This window comes from Nycticebus coucang, chromosome 5 (assembly GCF_027406575.1).
Source record: "Nycticebus coucang isolate mNycCou1 chromosome 5, mNycCou1.pri, whole genome shotgun sequence".
NCBI classification, from domain to species: domain Eukaryota; kingdom Metazoa; phylum Chordata; class Mammalia; order Primates; family Lorisidae; genus Nycticebus; species Nycticebus coucang.
In genome coordinates, this window is record NC_069784.1 from 120,635,240 (window position 1) to 120,658,892 (window position 23,653).

At 39.5% G+C, this 23,653-nt stretch overlaps 1 protein-coding gene across 7 annotated transcripts in view; it reads left to right on the forward strand.

Annotated features, from left to right (window-relative positions):
* UTRN (utrophin) overlaps positions 1 to 23,653 on the forward strand; it is a 533,531-nt gene that overhangs the window by 114,713 nt on the left and 395,165 nt on the right. For all 7 annotated transcript variants that reach the window (XM_053590883.1, XM_053590887.1, XM_053590886.1 and 4 more), the window contains 2 exons: positions 22,217 to 22,309; positions 23,517 to 23,594. In XM_053590883.1, coding sequence (XP_053446858.1) covers positions 22,217 to 22,309; positions 23,517 to 23,594 — 171 coding nt within the window. The remainder of the gene's footprint in view (positions 1 to 22,216; positions 22,310 to 23,516; positions 23,595 to 23,653) is intronic.

The window sequence follows — 23,653 nt, forward strand, 5'->3', positions numbered from 1 at the left end:
GCAAATTATTCTCTAGCTTTATTTCAGGTTACTTGATCTATAGTTCGTTAGCCTTAAATACACTTAATCACTATTATCTGCCTCAGATGGCTTAGAAATGTTGAAGTATTGCTGTGAAGCATAGGTGATTATAATTACTTAGAAATGCTAAATAAAATCCTTATCAAGTACCCGTAACCCTGTGATCCCCTGGATCTGTGTGCCACACATATAAACCCAAATGGAAAACAGCGCTGGCTCCTTAAGCCCACTTTATTCCATTGTATGGTAGGTAAAACTTGAGTGTTTTGCTCTCCCTCATTTTCAGAGTCTTGGGTTTGTTATGGGGCTGGTTTCCCAAGGGATGCAGTGAAGGCCTCATTGCTTTGCTGTTGGGAAATTCGTTCTGACTTTGAGCCTGCATTTTCTTTGGCTGACTTTCAGAGCTGCTCATCTGGCAGAGCCCAGAATGTACAAATTGTAGGAGCTCTTGTATCAGTTTGGTGAGACGATGCTCAAAAAATGCTTAACAAATAAAGTTAGAGGATATGCAAGCTTAAAAATGTTGAACTTTTGTTTGGGCAAATTTCTGTTTTTCCCTTTTCTAAGACAAAAAGGAGCCAAGTTTTCGTAGAAGTTATAGTTCCAAACTTCAAAGTTAAATTGACAGAACGTAAGGGAAGACGTCTGGGAAGCATTTTTTATGGATTCCGTAAAGGACGACCTATTCACATGTGTTCCTTTTGGAGACAGTGGGATGCTGTTTTTAGTGTCCTGTTGTTTTTCTACTTTTTTCATGTTGGCAGTTCATCGTCACAAAAATGGGGATGGGAAAAGGTGTGGAAGGAGATGTGTAGAAGGAATGCAAGAAAAACAGCCCTTTCCCACCTGTAGATGATGTTCAATCCTCTTTTTACTGCTGTAAAGGAGACTTAAAAGTTTCCTTTCATGGTGAGAAATACCGTCTATAGCAGAGGTTTGAGCTTGATGAGTTGCATATTGGGGCTGCCTCTCGTTATTTCCGAAGTATGTGTATGGCAACTCAAGGAATTGTTTTAGGAACCACCCGTTCACATGATTCCTTAAAAAGAAATTTCAGTTTAAGCGTATTCGTTGATACCTCTAAAGAGAAAACAGTAAAATCCACTTTGTATTTCTTTCTTTTTTGTTTTAAGACAGAGTCTCACTATGTTGCCCTGGATAGAGTGCCATGGCATCACAGCTCGCAGCAACCTCAAACTCTTGGGGTTAAGTGATTCTTTTGCCCCAGCCTCCCGAGTAGGTGGGAATACAGGCACCTGCCACAACGCCTGGCTATTTTTTTTGTTGTAGTTGTCATTGTAGTTTAGCTGGCCTGGCTCATGTTCCAACCCACCAGCCCTGGTGTATGTGGCCAGTGCCCTAGCCAGCCACTGAGCTTCGGGCACTGAGCCCCCACTTTGTATTCTTAAATACCTGCTTCCAGACAGGTTTTGGCTATACCTCTGTAGACTTTATTGTTGGTGTCTGTTTTGTGTTTGTTCAGTTTGATTTTTTTCATTTGGTTGTTCTCAAAACTATACTTGCAAAATGGATTTCATCTGGTTAAAGTTAAAAATAAGTGATTGTCGTTAAAAATATTTTGTTAATCCTAGCACTCTGGGAGGCCGAGGCGGTGGATTGTTTGAGCTCAGGAGTTGGAGACCAGCCTGAGCAAGAGCGAGACCCCTGTCTCTACTAAAATTGGAAAAACTAGCCAGGCATTGTGGCAGGCACCTTTAGTCCCAGCTACTTAAGAGGGAGGAGGATTGCTTGAGCCTCAGAGTTTTAGATTGCTGTGAGCTATGACAGCATGACGCTCTAGCCTGGGCAGTAGAGTAAGACTCTGTCTCAAAAAAAAAAAAAAAAATATATATATATATATATGACATATATATTAAATGTTATTTAACATGCTGTGCTGTGTACATAACATGTACATAATAAATGGTTTTGATTGAGCCTATTTGTGATTGTGAAAAAAATTTGGTAATATCCACTGAATCTTGTAATTGATGAACAGTTTGGGGATTGATCTGCTGAGAGGAAATGACTTTACCCTTCACCTAGAAAAGGTAATAACTTATGCTTTTCCCTCCAGCCTTATGTGGCCCCACCACCTCCAGTTTCAGAGATGGGCTTGGGTTGTACAGGGATGGGTAGGCTTAAGCCAGGGTGGGCAGTGGGCTATGAAGAGTTAGTGATTTTGGGAAAGAATCTCGGCCTTTTAAATGAGCAAAGAGATGCTGGACTCATGTTCAGCTGTTATCTAACCTGGGAAAGTTTTAGCTCCAATTGTTGCAGGTTGGCATCCACCTCCCGTAAGAAGAGTCTGACTTGGGGGGAAGCTGATGCTGCTATTTGCGTTCTTTTCATCTGTTGGGGGAATAAAAATCCTGCTAACATTAGCACCCCTTGGTACCAACACAGCGTACAGAGAAAACACCCTCACAGCTGAGTACGCGTGCATGAGTGAGTGCATATGGGTAGTTGGCTAAAGACTGTAAAGTCTGGACAGAATTTCACACAAATACGGGGTAAGTAGAAGAGACAGCAAAGCACCTTGTCCCCGTCAGAGACAGGCGTATGTGCCTTTTGTCCACCTCCTGAGCAACTCCCGTGTTTACCGTGTAAGACTGGAGATCAGATTTATCTGATGCCTGAGCAAAAAGTTGAGCCTATTACTACTATGTTTTTAAGAAGACATCCTAAGGAAAAGGAAGGGTAGCTTTCTCTTCTTTAGGGAAGAAAGGAAATTTCTTTTTATTTACCTTAACATTGTCATTAGCCATGCCATTACCAGTGGCTCACCCAGGTCCCACAGAAGCCTGTCTTTTGGAAAACTATGTTCTTCAAACCTTTTTACCTCATAGTCAGTTGTGCATATGTGGGAAGAGCTGTGGTGTCTACTGAGTTTGCCTCCAGCTCTCTCCTGCGTGTGGAGTTGGGTTTTATTCATTCTCTGGTTTTCTTCATAAAGTCTTTCCCCAGGCTGATATCTTTCAGTGTTTTTGCTATGCTTTCTTTGAGGATTTTTATCATTTCATGCCTTACATTTAGGTCTTTTATCTATGTTGAATCAATTTTTGTCAGTGGAGAAAGGTGCGGGTCCAGTTTCAGTCCTGTAAGGTAGACGTGCATTTATGGACTTGATTTCAATGTGAACACTCTGTAAACCATTGGCCTATAGTTAATGTGGTGTCACCTGTGATTACCTGAACCATCTGTTTCTCTTGTCTCTATCTTCCTTTTCTTTTCCTCTCCTTTCCTGTTTCCAAGTGAACTTCTGAATGGAATCTTTTTCAATTCTTTAAGAACTTGTGCTGACCACCATGAATTCTTAGAGAATGGCTGAGAGCCCTGCATTCACTAATGGTTTAAGAGACCGTAGCACATCTGAAATGGTTCTCCCTTGTCAGGTGTTTAAGGATCCCCATCCGTGTTATTACAGTGGCTCATTTTGCTTTGTCTCCTTACTCAAAAGAAATGCTGCCTCTGTTCTTTCACTGTGGAATTGAATCACAAAAGTAGATACTGAAGATTATACAGTCTTCATTTCACTGAAGAAACCACACACTCTATAATTGTGATGAACCTACCTTTATCATTTTGCTTAATCTTTGACAAGAGACACAGTTCTTTTTATAAAAAACTATTGTTTTTTAATACTCAGTAACACATAGACCTTGTGAAAATGGAAGAAATACAAGTATAATTGTTAACTTAGATGACATGGTAAGCATTGTGCTCCCTGATGCATTACTGAGTGTTAGAAGATGAAGAATTACAAGACCGAAAGGGGTCTATGTTTTCTATCAGTGCTGAGATTTGAGATTCGTAAATTAAAGATTCTGGTTTGAAAAGACTGAGAAATACTAAATTCATTCTTCTTTTTGAATTTTTACAATAGCCAACTTCTTGCAAAAACAAATGGGAGAGAGATAGTAACACTTACAATGTATTTTCCATGCTGGGCATCAGTTTTTAATTATTCGGGGCATTCAGATGTATTTGAGAAGAGGCAGATACCTTGGCATTTACCTCCCTCTATGTCTGTAAGCATGTGTGTATACAGAGGCCATAGATGTGCCCCAGGCGTGTGCATATGCAATAAACAGTGGGCATAGTGACTGAATTGAACAGACTGTCTGAAATCCTGTTTGGAAAATAGGATGCAAATAAATAACAAATAGTCAGTGTCAGAGAGCTATATCGATTTTTTGCGGGACACACATCAGACATGTTAGTTTTGAGAACATTTAAAAACCCTTCTCTTTTCACATTACCCCATATTATGCATACTTATAACTTGATTACTTATAATGAGTGAGTTTAGGTAAGTCACAGGACAGAGTCTTGTCTCCTTATTACCCCTGTTACTTTGTACAATTTTGGCAGTTTACAGTCCAACCTAGATTGTAAATTCCCCTTGGTATGTTTACCATGTTGTGTCTATACCATTTTTTTTTTTCTTTTTTTTTTTTTTTTATTGTTGGGGATTCATTGAGGGTACAATAAGCCAGTTACACTGATTGCAGTTGTTAGGTAAAGTCCCTCTTGCAATCATGTCTTGCCCCCATAAAGTGTGACACACACTAAGGCCCCACCCCACTCCCTCCCTCTCTCTTTCTGCTTCCCCCCCCCCATAACCTTAATTGTCATTAATTGTCCTCATATCAAGATTGAGTACATAGGATTCATGCTTCTCCATTCTTGCGATGCTTTACTAAGAATAATGTCTTCCACTTCCATCCAGGTTAATACGAAGGATGTAAAGTCTCCATTTTTTTTAATGGCTGAATAGTATTCCATGGTATACATATACCACAGCTTGTTAATCCATTCCTGGGTTGGTGGGCATTTAGGCTGTTTCCACATTTTGGCGATTGTAAATTGAGCTGCAATAAACAGTCTAGTACAAGTGTCCTTATGATAAAAGGATTTTTTTCCTTCTGGGTAGATGCCCAGTAATGGGATTGCAGGATCGAATGGGAGGTCTAGGTTGAGTGCTTTGAGGTTTCTCCATACTTCCTTCCAGAAAGGTTGTACTAGTTTGCAGTCCCACCAGCAGTGTAAAAGTGTTCCCTTCTCTCCACATCCACGCCACTATCTGCAGTTTTGAGATTTTGTGATGTGGGCCATTCTCTCTGGGGTTAGATGATATCGCAGGGATGTTTTGATTTGCATTTCTCTAATATATAGAGATGATGAACATTTTTTCATGTGTTTGTTAGCCATTCGTCTGTCGTCTTTAGAGAAAGTTCTATTCATGTCTCTTGCCCATTGATATAAGGGATTGTTGGCTTTTTTCATGTGGATTAATTTGAGTTCTCTATAGATCCTGGTTATCAAGCTTTTGTCTGATTGAAAATATGCAAATATCCTTTCCCATTGTGTGGGTTGTCTCTTTGCTTTGGTTATCGTCACCTTAGCTGTACAGAAGCTTTTCAGTTTAATGAAGTCCCATTTGTTTATTTTTGTTGTTGTTGCAATTGCCATGGCAGTCTTCTTCATGAAGTCTTCCCCCAGGCCAATATCTTCCAGTGTTTTTCCTATGCTTTCTTTGAGGATTTTTATTGTTTCGTGCCTTAAATTTAAGTCCTTTATCCATCTTGAATCAATTTTTGTGAGTGAGGAAAGGTGTGGGTCCAGTTTCAGTCTTTTACACGCAGACATCCAATTCTCCCAACACCATTTATTGAATAGGGAGTCTTTCCCCCAAGGTAAGTTCTTGTTTGGTTTATCGAAGATTAGGTGGTTGTAAGATGTTAGTTTCATTTCTTGGTGTTCAATTCGATTCCAAGTGTCCATGTCTCTGTTTTTGTGCCAGTACCATGCTGTCTTGAGCACTATGGCTTTGTAGTACAGACTAAAATCTGGTATGCTGATGCCCCCAGCTTTATTTTTGTTACTAAGAACTGCCTTAGCTATACGGGGTTTTTTCCGGTTCCATACAAAACGCAGAATCATTTTTTCCAAATCTTGAAAGTACGATGTAGGTACTTTGATAGGAATGGCATTGAATAGGTAGATTGCTTTTGGAAGTATAGACATTTTAACAATGTTGATTCTTCCCATCCATGAGCATGGTATGTTCTTCCATTTGTTAATATCCTCTGCTATTTCCTTTCTGAGGAGTTCATAGTTTTCTTTATAGAGGTCCTTCACCTCCTTCGTTAGGTATATTCCTAGGTATTTCATTTTCTTTGAAACTATGGTGAAGGGAGTTGTGTCCTTAATTAGCTTCTCCTCTTGACTGTTATTGGTGTATACAAAGGCTACTGACTTGTGGACATTGATTTTATATCCTGAAACATTACTGTATTTTTTGATGACTTCTAGGAGTCTTGTGGTTGAGTCTTTGGGGTTCTCTAAGTATAAGATCATGTCGTCAGCAAAGAGGGAGAGTTTGACCTCCTCTGCTCCCATTTGGATTCCCTTTATTTCCTTGTCTTGCCTAATTGTATTGGCTAGAACTTCCAGCACTATGTTGAATAGTAAAGGTGACAGAGGACAACCTTGTCTGGTTCCAGTTCTAAGAGGAAAAGCTTTCAGTTTTACTCCATTCAGTAAAATATTGGCTGTGGGTTTGTCATAGATAGCTTCAATCAGTTTTAGAAATGTGCCACCTATGCCTATACTCTTCAGTGTTCTAATTAGAAAAGGATGCTGGATTTTATCAAATGCTTTTTCTGCATCTATTGAGAGGATCATGTGATCCTTATTTTTGCCTCTGTTAATATGGTGGATAACGTTTATGGACTTGCGTATGTTGAACCAGCCTTGCATCCCTGGGATGAAGCCTGCTTGATCATGATGAATGACTTTTTTGATGATAAGCTGTAATCTATTGGCTAGGATTTTGTTGAGAATTTTTCCATCTATATTCATGAGTGAGATTGGTCTGAAATTCTCCTTTTTGTTTGGGTCTTTTCCTGGTTTTGGTATCAGGGTGATGTTTGCTTCATAGAATGTGTTGGGGAAGATTCCTTCTTCCTCAATTTTTTGGAATAATTTCTGCAGTACAGGAATAAGCTCTTCCTTGAAGGTTTGATAGAATTCTGGAGTGAAGCCATCTGGACCAGGGCATTTTTTGGTTGGAAGATTTTTTATTGTTTCTTTGATCTCAGTGCTTGAAATTGGTCTGTTCAGGAGGTCTATTTCTTCCTGGCCAAGTCTAGGGAGAGGGTGTGATTCCAAATATTGATCCATTTCCTTCACATTGTCAAATTTCTGGGCATACAGTTTCTGGTAGTATTCAGAGATGATCTCTTGTATCTCTGTGGGATCAGTTGTTATTTCCCCTTTATCATTTCTGATTGAGGTTACTAGAGATTTTACTTTTCTATTTCTAGTTAGTCTGGCCAATGGTTTATCTATTTTATTTATTTTTTCAAAAAACCAACTCCTTGTTTCATTAATTTTCTGAATGATTCTTTTGTTTTCAATTTCATTGATCTCTGATTTGATTTTGGAGATTTCTTTTCTTCTACTGAGTTTAGGCTTAGATTGTTCTTCTTTTTCCAATTCCATAAGGTCTCTTGTGAGATTGTTGATGTGCTCTCTGTCTGTTTTTCGAATGTAGGCATCTAAAGCGATGAATTTTCCTCTCAAAACTGCTTTTGCAGTATCCCACAGGTTTTGGTAGCTTGTGTCTTCATTGTTGTTATGCTTAAGGAAGTTAGTGATTTCCTGTTTGATTTCTTCCTGCACCCATCTGTTATTCAACAGAAGATTGTTTAATTTCCATGCCTTTGGATGGGGTCGAGCATTTTTGTTAGAGTTGAGTTCCACCTTTAGTGCCTTATGGTCTGAAAAGATACAAGGTAAAATTTCAATTCTTTTGATTCTGTTGATATTTGTTTTGTGTCCCAGGATATGATCAATTTTGGAGAATGTTCCATGGGGTGATGAGAAGAATGTATATTCTTTATCTTTGGGGTGGAGTGTTCTATATGCGTCTATCAAGCATAATTGTTCTAGGGTCTCATTTAAATCTCTTATATCTTTGTTTAATTTCTGTTTAGAGGATCTGTCCAGCTCTGTAAGAGGTGTGTTAAAGTCCCCTGTTATGATGGTATTATCAGATATCATATTGCTCAGACTGAGTAAGGTCTGTTTCAAGAATCTGGGAGCATTTAAATTTGGTGCATAGATATTTAGAATTGAAATGTCTTCTTGTTGTAGTTTTCCCTTGACCAATATAAAGTGACCATCTTTGTCTTTTTTGACTTTAGTTGCTTGAAATCCACATGTATCTGAAAATAAGATTGCAACTCCTCTTTTCTTCTGAATTCCATTTGCCTGAAAAATTGTCTTCCAACCCTTGACTCGGAGCTTTAATTTGTCTTTTGAAGCCAGGTGTGTTTCTTGCAGACAGCAAATGGATGGCTTGTGTTTTTTAATCCAGTCAGCCAATCTATGTCTCTTCAGTGGGGAATTCAAGCCATTAACATTTATGGAGATAATTGATAAGTGTGGTAGTATTCTATTCGTCTTATTTGGTGAGAGTCCATTGCTTAGTTTTATCTTTTGCATCAGTGTGGAGGTTAGGTTCTGTCCTTTGATTTCTGAGTTCTTACTTTGCTGCTGATCCATTGTGGTGGTCAGTGTGCAGAACAGGTTGAAGTATTCCCTGTAGAGTTGGTCTTGTTGTGGTGAATTTCCTCAATGTTTGTATATCCGTAAATGATTTGATTTCTCCATCAATTTTGAAGCTTAGCTTAGCAGGGTACAGAATTCTGGGCTGAAAATTGTTCTGTTTAAGTAGATTAAAGGTAGATGACCATTGTCTTCTTGCTTGGAAAGTTTCATTAGAGAAGTCTGAGGTCACTCTGATGGATTTGCCCCTGTAGGTCAACTGGCGCTTACTCCTGGCAGCTTGCAGAATCTTTTCTTTTGTCTTGACTTTGGACAGGTTCATCACAATGTGTCTTGGAGAAGCTCGGTTAGAGTTGGGGCGACCTGGGGTCCGATAGCCCTCTGAAAGCAGTGTGTCAGAATCTTTGGTGATGTTTGGGAAATTTTCTTTTATAATATTCTCTAGTATGGCTTCCATTCCTCTGGGGCATTCTTCTTCCCCTTCTGGAATTCCTATAACTCGTATGTTGGAACGTTTCATAAAGTCCCATAATTCTGACAGTGAACGTTCTGCTTTCTCTCTCTTCTTTTCTGCCTCTTTTACTATCTGAGTTATCTCAAAAACTTTGTCTTCTACCTCTGAAATTCTTTCTTCTGCATGGTCTAACCTGTTGCTGATACTTTCCATTGCATCTTTAAGTTCCCTGATTGACTGTTTCATTTCCTTCAGCTCTGCTATATCCTTTTTATATTCTTCATATCGTTCATCTCTGATTTGATTCTGTTTTTGGATTTCCTTTTGGTTATTTTCCACTTTATTAGCAGTTTCCTTCATTGTTTCCATCATTTCTTTCATTGTTTTCAACATGTGTATTCTAAATTCCCTTTCTGTCATTCCTAACATTTCTGTATAGGTGGAATCCTCTGCAGTAGCTACCTCATGGTCCCTTGGCGGGGTTGTTCTGGACTGGTTCTTCATGTTGCCTGGAGTTTTCTGCTGATTCTTCCTCATGAGTGATTTCTTTTATCTGTTTCCTTGCCCTAATTTTCCTTTCACTTCCTCTTGCTCTTTAAGTTCTTGTGCCTGTGGACTAAGGGTTACAGGACCAGAAAGGTGAGAAGGTTGAAGAGCAAAAAAGGGATGAAAGAAAGGAGGACCGAGTGATAGGAAAAAAAAGAAAGATAGAGAAAGGAGAGGGGGTAGGGATAAGGAATATTGACAAAAAGAAGAGAGGCACAGAAAGAGGGAGACAGGGCAATATAGGTGTACAGTAGGGTACTTTGACACAACCTTAAAAAACCCCACCTTCTGGGGGTTGGGTGCCCAGTTGGGTGGTTCCCTTGAGGTCAGCAGCTCTTTGCTAACCTGGTCAGACACAGTACCCCACCTCCACCAAGTAGAGAGGAAAGACAAAAATGCTATAAATCAAACTAAAACAAGCAAACAGAAAACTTTATGGCGATAAAATTTGGTGAAAAACCAAGTGATAGCGGTAGAAACACTAGCAAAAATGAAGTTGTAGTTATTAAAAAAGGCAGCAATGGGAAATTATAATTAAACTAGAAAAATTGAGAAAGAAAAAGGGATCTGTATGGAAAAGATTGAAATTAAGAAACAAAAGAACATCAACAACGTCAAAATAAACAAACAAAAAAACCCAACCAAACAAAAAAAAAAGAAAAAAAAATACACAACCAAAAACAAAGCAGTTTGTATATGTTGTTGAATATTGTCTGGGCAACACGTGGTCTTTTGGGGTATGAGATGTTAGTCACAGTTCTGATACGACTGGAGGCTGCTGATTTCTCAAACCCCAGCAGGTAGACACCCTAAATCTCTCTTCAGCCCACTTAAAAGGCACTTTGAACTTGTAAACTTGCTGAGCAGAAGCTTTCCCAGCTTTTTCGCTGGAATCACTGCTGAAGTGGCTATCCACTTACTCAGTGTGCCAAAACCGGTCTCACTCTGCCCCTGAGGGTTAGGGCTGCAAGGCGGCTCAGACCCCACCCTTAGGCTACTTGGTTGCTGGGTTACCAGCTCCCACCCGTTTCTAGCTCTGCTACCCTGAGGGCGGAGCTTGCCGGGGCAGATCACTGACAATGGATCCGTGTGACCCACCGCCAAACACTATTAGCTCCGTCTGGCTCAGCGGCTCAGACTGGGGCCCTAGACAACGGCCAAAGTTCTCCGCACTCCCACTCAGGCCTTCCCCAAGGCAGTTCAACTCAGTGCCAAGTCCAAGGACATCAAAAGAGTTCACAGGTAAGGCCTTTCTGGTTTGCAGTCTCGCTGCTACTGAACTTACAGTTGTGGGCGGGTTTAGACGGGTTGAACACACGCGACCACTTGCCGTTTTTCCACTGTTTTAGTCCTCCTCTTGGGGTCCAGAAGTCTCTCGCTGACTCCCTGTATCCTCATAGGAGTGATGATAGGCAGTTCCCACCAGCCAGAGATGCCTGGAGTCCTATCTCCCCAGACTCACGGTGCCCAGATGCAAGGAAGCTGTTACTCGGCTGCCATCTTGGTCCGCCCCCCACCATTTTTTTTTTTTAATTGGGGACTCATTGAGGGTACAAGAAACCAGGTTACATTGATTGCATATGTTAGGTAAAGTCCCTCTTATAATTGTGTCCCATCCCCAAAAGGTGTGTCACACACTGAGACCCCCACCCCCTCCCTCTTTCTGTCTCTCTGCTCTCCCCTTCACCCACCCCTCACAGTGTACTAGGTCATTAATTGTCCTCATATCAAAATTGAGTACATAGGATTCTTGCTTCTCCATTCTTGTGATGCTTTACTAAGAATAATATATTCCACTTCCATCTGGGTTAGTATAAAGGATGTAAAGTCTCCATTTTTTTTTAATGGCTGAATAGTATTCCATGGTCTACATATACCACAGCTTGTTAATTCATTCCTGGGTTGGTGGGCATTTAGGCTATTTCCACATTTTGGCAATTGTAAATTGAGCTGTGATAAACAGCCTAGTGCAAATGTCCTTATGGTAAAAAGATTTTTTTCCTTCTGGGTAGATGCCCAGTAATGGGATTGCAGGATCAAACAGGAGGTCTAGCTTGAGTTCTTTGAGGGTTCTCCATACTTCCTTTCAAAAAGGTTGTATTAGTTTGCAGTCCCACCGGCAGTGTAAAAGTGTTCCCTCCAAGTCCACGCAAGCATCTGCAGTTTTGAGACTTTGTCATATGGGCCATTCTTGCTGGGGTTAGATGATATCTCAGGGTGGTTTTGATTTGCATTTCTCTAATAATTAGATATGAGGAGCATTTTTTCATATGTTTCCTAGCCATTCTTCTGTCTTCTTTAGAGAAGGTTCTATTCATCTCTCTTGCCCATTGATATATGGTATTGTTGCTTTTTTTAATGTAGATTAATTTGAGTTCTTTATAGCTCCTAGTTATCAAGCTTTTGTCTTGATTCAAAATATGCAAATATCCTTTCCCATTGTGTAGCTTGTCTCTTTGCTTTGGTTGTTGTCTCCTTAGCTGTACAGAAGCTTTTCAGTTTAATGAAGTCCCATTTGTTTATTTTTGTTGTTGTTGCAATTGTCATGGAAGTCTTCTTCATAAAGTCTTTCCCCAGGCTGATATCTTCCAGTGTTTTTGGTATGCTTTCTTTGAGGATTTTTATTGTTTCATGCCTTAAATTTAGGTCTTTTATCCATCTTGAATCAATTTTTGTCAGTGGAGAAAGGTGTGGGTCCAGTTACAGTCTTTTACATGTGCCAGCACCATTTATTGAATTGAGATTCTTTCCCCCAGTGTATGTTCTTGTTTGGTTTATCAAAGATTAGGTGGCTGTAAGATGTTAGTTTCATTTCCTGGTTTTTCTATTCAATTCCAGATGTCTATGTCTGTCTATTTTTATGCCAATACCATGCTGTTTTGATCACTATGGCCTTGTAGTACAGCCTAAAGTCTGGCATGCTGATGCCCCCGGCTTTGTATTTATTGCTAAGGACTGCCTTTGCTATCCAGGTTTTTTTCTGGTTCCATAAAAAGTGCAGAATTATTTTTTCCATGTCTTGAAAGTACAATGTTGGTATTTTAATAGGGATGGCATTGAATGTGTAGATTGCTTTGGGAAGTATAGACATTTTAACGATGTTGATTCTTCCCAGCCATGAGCAAGGTCTGTTCTTTCATTTGTTAATATCTTCTGCTATATCTTTTCTTAGGGTTACATGATTTTCTTTATAGAGGTCCTTTGTGTCTTTTGTTAGGTATATTCCTAGGTATTTCATTTTCTTTGAAGCTACTGTGAAGGGGATTGTGTTTTGATTAGCTTCTTATCTTGGCTGTTATTGGTGTAACAAAGGCTACTGATTTGTGGACATTGATTTTATATCCTGAGACATTACTGTATTTTTTGATCACTTCCAGGAGTCTTGTGGTTGAGTCTTTGGGGTTTTCTAAATATATGATTATATTGTCAGCAAAGAGGGAGAGTTTGACCTCCACTGCTCCCGTTTGGATGTCCTTTATTTCTTCTCTTGCCTGATTGTATTGGCTAGAACTTCTAGCACTATGTTGAATAGCAGTGGCAATAGAGGACAACCTTGTCTGGTTCTAGTTGTAAGTGGAAAAGCTTTCAGTTTTACTCCATTAAGTATAATATTAGCTGTGGGTTTGTCATAGATGGCTTTGATCAGATTAAGAAATATGCCACCTATGCCTGTACTCTTCAGTGTTCTAATTAGAAAAGGATGCTGGATTTTATTGAATGCTTTTTCTGCATCTATTGAGAGGATCATATGGTTTTTGTTTTTGCTTCTGTTTATATGGTGGATTATGTTTATGGACTTGGGTGTGTTAAACAAGCCTTACATCTCTGGGATGAGACCTACTTGATCATGGTGTATGACTTTTTTGATGATAAGCTGTAATCTATTGGCTAGGATTTTGTTGAGAATTTTTGCATCTATGTTCATTATTGAAATTGGTCTTAAGTTCTCCCTTTTAGTTGGGTCTTTTCCTGGTTGTGGTATCAAGGTGATGTTTACTTTGTAGAATGTGTTGGGGAAGATTCCTTCTTCCTTGATTTTTTTGGAGTAATTTCTGTAGTATGGGAATAAATTCTTCTTTGAGGGTTTGACAGAATTCTGGTGTGAAGCCATCCAGACCAGGACATTTTTTTGTTGGGAGATTTTTTTATTGTTTCTTTGATCTCAGTGCTTGAAATTGGTCTGTTCAGGAGATTTGTTTCTTCCTGGCTAAGTCTAGGGAAGAGGGTGTGATTCTAAATATTGATCTATTTCCTTCACATTGTCAAATTTCTGGGCATAGAGTTTCTGGTAGTAGTCAGAGATAATCTCTTGTATCTCTGTGGCATCTGTTGTTATTTCCCGTTTATCATTTCTGATTGAGGTTACTAAAGATTGTACTTTTCTATTTCTTGTTAGTCTGGCTAAAGGTTTATCTATTTTTATTTTTTTCAAAAAACCAACTCCTTGTTTTGTTAATTTTCTGAATGATTCTTTTGTTTTCAATTTCATTAATCTCTGATTTAATTTTGGATATTTCTTTTCTTTAGCTTGGTTTAGGTGTAGATTGTTTTTCTTTTTCCAATTCCGTAAGATGGCTTGTGAGTTTGTCGATACGCTTTCTTTCTGTTTTTCAGATGTAGGCATCTAAAGTGATAAATTTCCTCTTAGAACTGCTTTTGCAGTATCCCACAGGTTTTGGTAGGTTATGTCTTCATTGTTGTTATCCTCAAGGAAGTTACTGATTTCCTCTTTTATTTCTTCCTGCACCCAACTATCATTCAGCATATGGTTGTTTAATTTTCATGCCTTTGTGTGGGGTTGAACATTTTTGTTGTAGTTGAGTTCCATCTTAAATGCCTTGTGTTCTGAGAAGATACAAGGTAAAATTTCAGTTCTTTTGATTTGGTTGAGGTTTATTTTGTGTCCTAGGATATGATCAATTTTGGTGAATGTTCCATGGGCTGATGAGAAGAATGTATATTCTTTATCTTTGGGATGGAGGGTTCTACATGCATCTATCAAGCACAGTTGTTCTCGGGTCTCACTTAAATTTCTTATGTCTTTGTTTAATTTCTGTTTAGAGGATCTGTCCAGCTCTGTAAGAGGAATGTTAAAGTCCCCTGTTGTTATGGTGTTATAGGATATCATATTGCTCAGACCAAATAAGGTCTGTTTCAAGAATCTGGGAGCATTTAAGTTGGGTGCATAAATATTTAGAATTGAAATGTCTTCTTGTTGTATTTTTCCCTTGACCAATATGAAATGTTCATCTTTTTCTTTTTTGACTTTAGTTGCTTTAAATCCACTTGTATCTGAAAATGAGATTGCAATCCCTCTTTTCTTTCGACTTTCATTTGCCTGAAAAATCGTCTTCCAACCCTTTGAGTTTTAATTTGTCTTTTGAGGCTAGCTGTGTTTCCTGCAGACAGCAAATGGATGGCTTGTGTTTTTTAATCCAGTCAGCCAATCTATGCCTCTTCAGTGGGGAATTCAAGTCATTAACATTTATTGACATAATCGATAAGTGTGGTAGCGTTCTATTCATCTTATTTTGTGACAGTCCATTGCTTAGTTTTATCTTTTGCATCATTGTGGAAGCTAGGTTCTGTCTTTAAATTTTTGGGTGCTTACTTTGCTGGTGGTCCATTGTGATGATCAGTGTGTAGAACATGATGAAGTATTTCCTATAGAGGTCATTGTCTTGTGGCAAATTTTCTAAATGTTTGCATATCAGTAAAATATTTGATTTCTCCATCAATTTTAAAGCTTAGTTTGGCAGGATATAGAATTCTGGGCTGGAAATTGTTTTGTTTAAGTAGATTAAATGTAGATGACCATTGTCTTCTGGCTTGAAAGTTTCATTAGAGAAATCTGCAGTCACCCTGATGTATTTGCCCCTGTAAGTCAATTGGTGCTTACTCCTGGTAGCTTGCAAAATCTTTTCTTTTGTCTTGACTTTGGACAGCTTCATCACAATGTGTCTTGGAGAAGCTTTATTTGAGTTGAGTTGACCTGGGTCTGATATCCCTCTGAAGTGAGTGTGTCAGAATCTTTGGTGGTATTTGGGAAATTTTCATTTCTAGTATTCTGTAGTATGGCTTCCATTCCTCTGGGGCATTCTTCTTCCCCTTCTGTGATACCTATAACTCGTATGTTTGAATGCTTCATGAAGTCCTATAGTTCTGCCAATGAACATTCTGCTTTCTCTCTCTTCTTTTCTGTCTCTTTAACTATCTGAATTATCTCCAGACCTTTGTCCTCTACCTCTAAGATTCCTTCTTCTGCATGGTCTAATCTCTTATTGATACTTTCTATTCATCTTTAAGTTCTCTAATTGACTGCTTCAATTTCTTCAGCTCTATCTGCTATATCCTTTCTATATTCTTCATATCGTTCATCTCTTATTTGATTCTGTTTTTGGATTTCCTTTTGGTTATTTTCTACTTTCTCAGCAATTTCCTTTATTGTTTTCATCATCTGTATTTTAAATTCCCTGTCATTTCTAACATTTATTTATAGGTGGAATCCTCTGTAGTAGCTACCTCATGGTCCCTTGGGGGTGTTGCTCTGGACTGGTTTTCCATGTTGTAAGGATTTTTCCGCTGTTTCTTCCTCACTAGTGTTTTCTTTTATCTGTTTCCTTGCCCTAATTTTCCTTTCACTTCCTCTTGCTCTTTAAGTTACCGTGCCTCTGACCTAAGGGGCACGGTGAATCCTTTTGATGAATCCTTTTGGTACAGGAGTAAGATGATGAAAAGATTGAAGAGGAAGAAGGGAAAAAAGATTTAAAAAAGAAAAAAGAGAAAAGTGAGGAGATGAGTAGAAGGAAATATTGACAAAAAGAAGAGAGGCACAGAAAGAGGTTGACAGAAGTAATAAAGGTGTACAGTAGGGTACTTTTACCCACACCTTAAAAACCCCCAACCTTTGGGAGTGCTGGGTTGGGTGATTCCCTTGAGGTCAGCAGCTCTTTGCCATCCTGAGCAGACACAGTACCCCACCTCCTGCAAAGAGAGAGGAAAAACAAAAATACTATAAATCAAACCAAACCAAACAAGCAGAATACTGTACAGGATAAAATTGGGGGAAAACCCCAAATAACAGGGGCAGAAACACTAGCAAAAATGAAGTTCTTATTATTAAAGAAGTCAACAATGGAAAATTATATTTACACTAGAAAAGTGAAGAAAGTAAAAATGAAGAAAAATCTAGGGGGATGAAGTTGAAATAAAAAAACAAAAACAGAAGCAAAGCAATATATATATCTTGCTGAATATTGTCTGGGCAATAGGTGATCTTCTGGAGTATGACATGCTAATCACAATGCTGATGCCGCTGTATGAGATGGAGACTGGAGGCCTCTGCTGACTTCTTTGCCCTCAAACCCTGTGGGGTTGAGAGCCTAAATCTCTCCTCAGCTCGCTTAGAAGACACTTTAAAATGTTAACCTTGGCTGAGCAGAGGCTTTCCCAGGAAAGCACTTGTTGCTGGGATGTCTCCTAAAGTGGCTGCCTGCTTGTCTGGTGTACCAAAACCAGCCTCACTCTATGCCCATGAGGGCTGAGGCTGCAAGGCAGCTCTTCTACCGCCAAACACTTGAAGCTCTGTCTTCTCCTCTGTCTCAGTCCTGACCTTTGGTGCTGTTCACAATCACTAGATCACTCGCCCAAGGTCTTCCAGCCTGGCCTTACTTTGCAACCCTGAGGGTGGGGCCTGCAGGGCAGTTCTCCCACAATGGCTGTGTGTGGCCCACAGCCAAATAATGTTAACTCCGTTCCAGCCAGTGGCTCAGTCCTGGACCCTGGGCAACACTTAAAGTCACCCACACTCTTGCCCAAGTCCAAAAAAACAAAACAACCCACAGAGAAGGCCTTCCCTGTCTGCAATCTCGCTGCTGTTGTAGGTATAGCTGTGGCAGCCTCCAACCGAATGCAACCACTTGCCACTTCGCCACTGCTTTTGTCCTCCTCCTAGGGTCCAGAAGTCTCTCTCTGTCTCCCTGCATCCCCAAAGGGATGTTTCTGGGCAGAGTCCTCAAGCCAGAGGTGCCTGGAGTCTTCTCTCCCCAGTCTCACTGTGTGTAGTTGCAAAGACGCTGTTACTTGGCCACCATCTTGCTTCCCTCTAGTACCATTTTTTCTTTTACACCTATAGTTCATGTGGTCAGTGATGGACCACATATATGACAATGGTCCCATGAGATTATAGTAGAGATGAAAAATTCCTGTCACCTGGTGACATCATAGCTTTTGGAAGGTCTTAGCATAATGTAGCACTCACATGTCCTTGGCAAGGCTGGTGTTAACAAACCCATTGTACTGTCAGTCATATAAAAGTCTAGCAGTGCAAATATGTACAGTATGTAATACTTGGTAATGATAATAAATACTGGTTTACTGCCTTCTATGTTGTACTTTTCATCATTCTTTTAGAGGATCCTCCTACTTGTTACAAAAATAAAGTAGCTGTATAGCTGGGCGTTGTGGCGGGCACCTGTAGTCCCAGCTACTTGGGAGGCTGAGGCAAGAGAATCGCTTGAGCCCAGGAGTTGGAGGTTGCTGTGAGCTGTGTGAGGCCACAGCACTCTACCGAGGGCCATAAAGTGAAACTCTGTCTCTACAAAAAAAAAAAAAAAAAGAGAGAGAAAAAAAAAAAGTAGCTGTAAAACATTCTCAAGCCATGCCCTCAGGAAGGCACTGCTATCATAGGAGATGACAGTTTCTTAGGTGTTACAGCCCCTGAAGACTTTTTGTTTTTTCACCATGGAGTTGAATCATAAAAGTAGATCTGGAAGGCAGTGATAGTGATGATTCTGACCCTGTGTGGGAACTAGGTCAATGTCTGTGTGTCTTAGTTTTAACATAAAAACTTAAAAAGTAAAAAAAAAAAAAAAAATTTAAAAGAATGTAAACAAACACAACAGATTTGTGTTTTAAGCTAGATATTATTACAAAAGGGTCAAAGGGTTTAAAAAGTTAAGAAAGTTTATCAAGCTTCTTGAAGAAAGAAATTTTAAAAATAAGTCAGTGTAGAGAGTTTATAAAGGTTACAGTGGTGGGCAGGAATGTCCCAGGCCTTCACATTCACTCACCACTTCCTCACTGACTCACCCAGAGCAACTTCTAGTCTTGCAAGCCCCATTCATGATACGCTTCCTGTCCAGGGTGTTCATGAAGTTTGTGGGCAATTTACTATTAACTATTTTAAATTGCCCACGAACTTTATGTCCACCCTGTATAAGTATACCATTTAATTTAATCTTTTATATCCTTTTTTACTGTACCCTGTGTTTAGACATATTTAGGTACACAGATACTCCTATGGTGTTATAATTGCCTTCAATGTTCAGTGCAGTAACACGCTGTTCAGGTTTGTAGCCTAAGATGTGACAGGCTGTACCATACAGCCCAGGCTTACAGGAGGCGTGTAGGATTGTGTAAGTGTGCTGTGTTGTTTGCACAGTGGCGAAATTGCCTCAAGACACATTTCTCCAAAGGTATCCCTGTCATTAGTAATGCATGACTGTTTGAATTTTGAGTGCCTTGAAGGGAAGGACCGCGTCAGTCATCCTTGATTCCTTAGTGTCAGTGTACTACATGGCAGACAGCAGGCACTGATCCATCTTCAACCGCAAAATCGAAGACCCAGTTCTCCTACCGAGTGGCTGGTTGTTGGTACAAAGAATTTTTTATTCAAGTGTTTACAGATTGTTTTCTGGGTCCCACGTTTAGAGACTGTGATACCAAAGCCTCAGTGCTTTAAAGTGGTGTGCTAGGAATCAACAGTTTTCATTTTTAATTCATTGAAATGTGGTACATGTCTTTCTGCCCTCCTGGGAAGTCATTAAATACACCCTGACCATACCTCCAGTGATTAAATATTTCCTTTCCTCTATGTCACAATGCTGTGCACTCATAATTTGAAGGGTAGTGTAGCACAGATGTTAAGAACGTGGATTTGAAATCAGATTTTGTGGTATCTGATCTTGGTTCTGCCTCTCATTTGTATGGCACTTCCATGACTCAGTTTTCCCACCTGTAAAATGGGGATGATGGTGGTTTTTACCTTAAAATATTATAAAGAAATAAATGATACATGTAAATAATATATCTGAATCTTTATAAATCTCTTAGAACAGATTCAATATACAGTAAATGCTTGTTGTTATTTCTAAGAACATTTTATATTTCTACTGCCTACTTTCATATGGCCCATAAACTAAGAATGGCTTTTACATATTTAGGTGGTTGCCAAAAATCAAAAGAAGACCAATATTTTGTGACATGTGGACATTATATGAAATTCAGATTTTGGTGTCTACTAACAAAGTTTTATTGGAACCCAGATGTTAACGACTGGCTCGTTCGTTTATGCAGTGTCTGTGGCTTTCAGTTAGAACAATAGGCTGTCACTGTTTTTGAATGGGACGTGTTCTTACGGGTTGTCATATGACATATTAGTGAATCTGAGACTTGAGAAATCCTTCTCCGTGAATTGACACGGCCATGTCGTCATGTTCAGCACCTGCTTTTACCTTCCCCCTTGAGATGCAGAAGTGCTTGTTTTCTGAGTCCCTTTTAGATTGTCCATATGTTATAGCACTTTTATGATAGTATAAAACAACAAAGTTATGCATGTGATATAAATGATAATATCAGCTATTTATTAAATATCTGCTATCTTAGGTTTTTAACAGATAAACAAATAAATGTAGAAAGTCCAAGTAACCTCCCCTGAATTCTGTGGCTAGTAATAGGCTTCCTGTCTATAGATGATGTCATTGATAGATACCTATAAATATTTGTAATATGGCCAAATATTTATCTTTATTTTTGTGTAATGTTTTATGTTATTTTATTTTTTTAGAAAATGGAGAGTGGATTTGAGCAGTGGATTGCTGCTGCCCAATGTTATATTAGCTGCCCTTGACATCACTAAGACCTTTTCTGTGCCTAGATAACCCGGGGAAGGTTTCTCCACACACTTTTACCTGTATTTGTTTTTGTTTCTTTGCTGTGTCTAAGATATGAAAGAGAATCTAGTCACATAGTGGCTAATCTGCTGAACCAGGCTTTGTGCTTGTTTGGGGAGAAGGAGGCTTAGAGGTGGCAGGTGACAGAGGGCCACTCTGCCCTTCACGTCCACTGACAGCAGGGGGCAAGTCTTCAGCGTTCTGGAAATTTCTCTTGGCTTTGCTTCTGAAGTTCTGCCTCTGGAACACGGGTCTCTCAACGTGCAGCTCTGTTCCTGAGTGGGAAGGAGGGCGGTAGTCTCTGTGTTCCTGACTTTGTCACTGCCTGTGAAAAAGGCAGCTGGGAATAGAAAAGCAGCTTTGTTTCTGGTACAAATAAGTAACAGTTTATTCTTTGCCAATTTTCTACTGAAAACTTTATCATACTTGTCTTTACATGGAGTATGTGAGCAATGCAAAAGGCTCATGCTAAAAATCATTAACTGAGTTAATAATATTTATTTAAAGCAGGTCCTTACCTGCCTAAATTGAGAGGGGAGAAAGGAGTGTAAGCAATACAAAATTTTAGGCAACTTCTAATGTCTCCCTTCCCTTCCTCCATTTCAAGCTTAGAGTAAAACTTTGCTTCATATGACCTGTATGTATATATTTTTAAGTGAGAAATAATTACTTGCTAGTTTTAAAGAAAGAAGATAAACTAATTATTGGTTATAAAATGTATGATTGGCTGGAATTTAGGACTATGATTCTCCATGGAGATTTCATATTAGAAGGGAATCATTTGGTACAAGATAATAATATAAAATTTATTGACAGTACGCTTTACAGTCTTCAGGAACATTTTCATATTTTACATTATTTAGATGCAGAGACTTAGAAGGGGATTAGGCAGCTGAGCCAGGTTCATCAGGTGGTAACCCTGGGCTTAACACTGAGTCCTCCCCATTTTCTGTGCAGTGATCACTGTGTCAGTCACAACCCATCCTGTCACATACAGGCAGGGATCTGCCAAGCCTAGAGTGAATGCAGGGGGTACACTAAGGGTGATTATCAGCGGGAGTTGATTCTACTCATTAGTCAGGGACGAGAGGCTGGGAATTCTGTATGTTTTAGTAGTCAAATCCTGGACTGGTTCCAGACTTAAACACAGAGCCCACAGGGCCTTAATTGTTAAGCAATTAAAAACCAGAAGTACAGACTAGTGTCTGGGTGCTGACAGATGTCACCTGCTCCCACAATGGAGGTTCCGAAGGACGTTGTCTTCTGTGAATGTGAAGTGTGATGGCCGAGTAGGAATCTGCTGGCTGGCAGTTGGCTGCACCCAGGGGCGGAGTGCTCACTCGCAACGTATGTCTTTACTGTTCCCTCCTTAGGAGTATATACTATACTTAGGGCCTATGAGTGTTAGCAATAGGTTTATTTGCTCACTTTCTAATAAATAATGCAATTGATTTTATTTCGCTTAAAATGTTCTTTATGATTTCAAAATTCCCTGTATTTGTACTTGTTCTTTCTATGCAAGGCAAACTTGGATAGTCTGCAGATCATGTACAAGTTTTTAAATGAAAAAAAGAAAAAATTAAAAGAAAACCCACTGATTTATTTGGCCGGTTACATATGGAATTTCTACCATTGAAGTAATCCTTATTTTATTTTTTCTTTATAGAGTGGGAAACCACCCATCAGCGATATGTTCACAGACCTCAAAGATGGAAGGAAGCTGCTGGATCTTCTAGAAGGCCTCATAGGAACTTCTTTGGTGAGAGTGTCATCTTTGAGAAGGAGGCTAGGGGACGTCTCCAGTCATTGCTAACACTTGATGAGCCTCTGTGGGTACTTGAAATGTGAAGCCCGAAGTAGGAACATAAAAAAAAAAAAAGTGTTTTAACTAATGCTATAGTTAAACCAAACAATAGTTTGGCTTTCATGAGGGCTTTATTTTTCTCAAAGATAAAAATGACCTTAAATGTTCATTGCTCTGAAACAACTTAGGTTGTGAATTACCAAAAAAAAAAGAATTTGTAAGCGAGGGAATATGTTTTGAATAGTAGAGAGTATAGAGACAGATTTAAATACTACCAAATATTTTAAAAATGGCTGTTACAACCAACATATGGCATCTGTTTTTATTGTCAGTATTATCTTTGCGTTTGTTTCTTCATCAAATCCAACTCTATTACTTTATATGTAAGACACTTGATACATGAAAAGCTCTGCTAACGAAGGGGATGTATTTTATGGGCAGGTGTTTTAACAGCAGAGGTAGAATTCCTCTAACAGTAAGAGACGCACTCTCGGTGATGAATTTCTTTCTTGCTAAAGGTGGGAGGTTGTACTCTCTCGTTTGCCCTCCAGGTGGTGGGCAGACACTTGTTGGGAAGGCTGATCCCTTTCTCAGATCGGATTCCTTGGCAGTGGAGTAGAAAGAAGCTGCCAGGTTACCTTTCTCCAGGCGGGGCGGCATCCCTGTCTTCCCAGGGGGCTCTGGTAATGCTACCCGGAGCCTGGGATGAGAATCTCTGAATCCTCCCTGGCCAGACCGGGCACAACTTCTAAATCTATGTGTGTCCAGACCAATTTAAATAAAATAAGATTCTTTCCTGGAGCATTGATTTCCAGACTTGTCTGCACATTAGAATCATGGACAATCTTTAAAAAATTCCAAATCCAGACCATACCTTAGATCCATGAAGTCACAAACTCCAAAGGCAACTGGATACAGGCATTTGGTGATTTTTGAGGCTACCTGGGAGATTCCAGTGAGCAGGCAAATTAGAGAAGCAGTATTTTAGGGTGTTGTTAGTTGGTGAATTTGTGTACCGTAAACACCTTCCTCTAGGGTGGTACAGAGACCCACACCAGAGCTGCGCACCGACCTGCTTTTCTGTGCCTGTCTCCATGTCAGTGTTTGCCAGATATATGGAGGAACGATCAGTCTTATTTTGCTTTTGTGTTTTATTTTCCAGCCAAAGGAACGTGGTTCCACAAGGGTCCATGCCTTAAATAATGTCAACAGAGTGCTGCAGGTTCTGCATCAGAATAATGTAAGCTTGTGATGTGAATTTGGGGATTCTGGGCTGCCATCAACATTATTTGTTGTGAA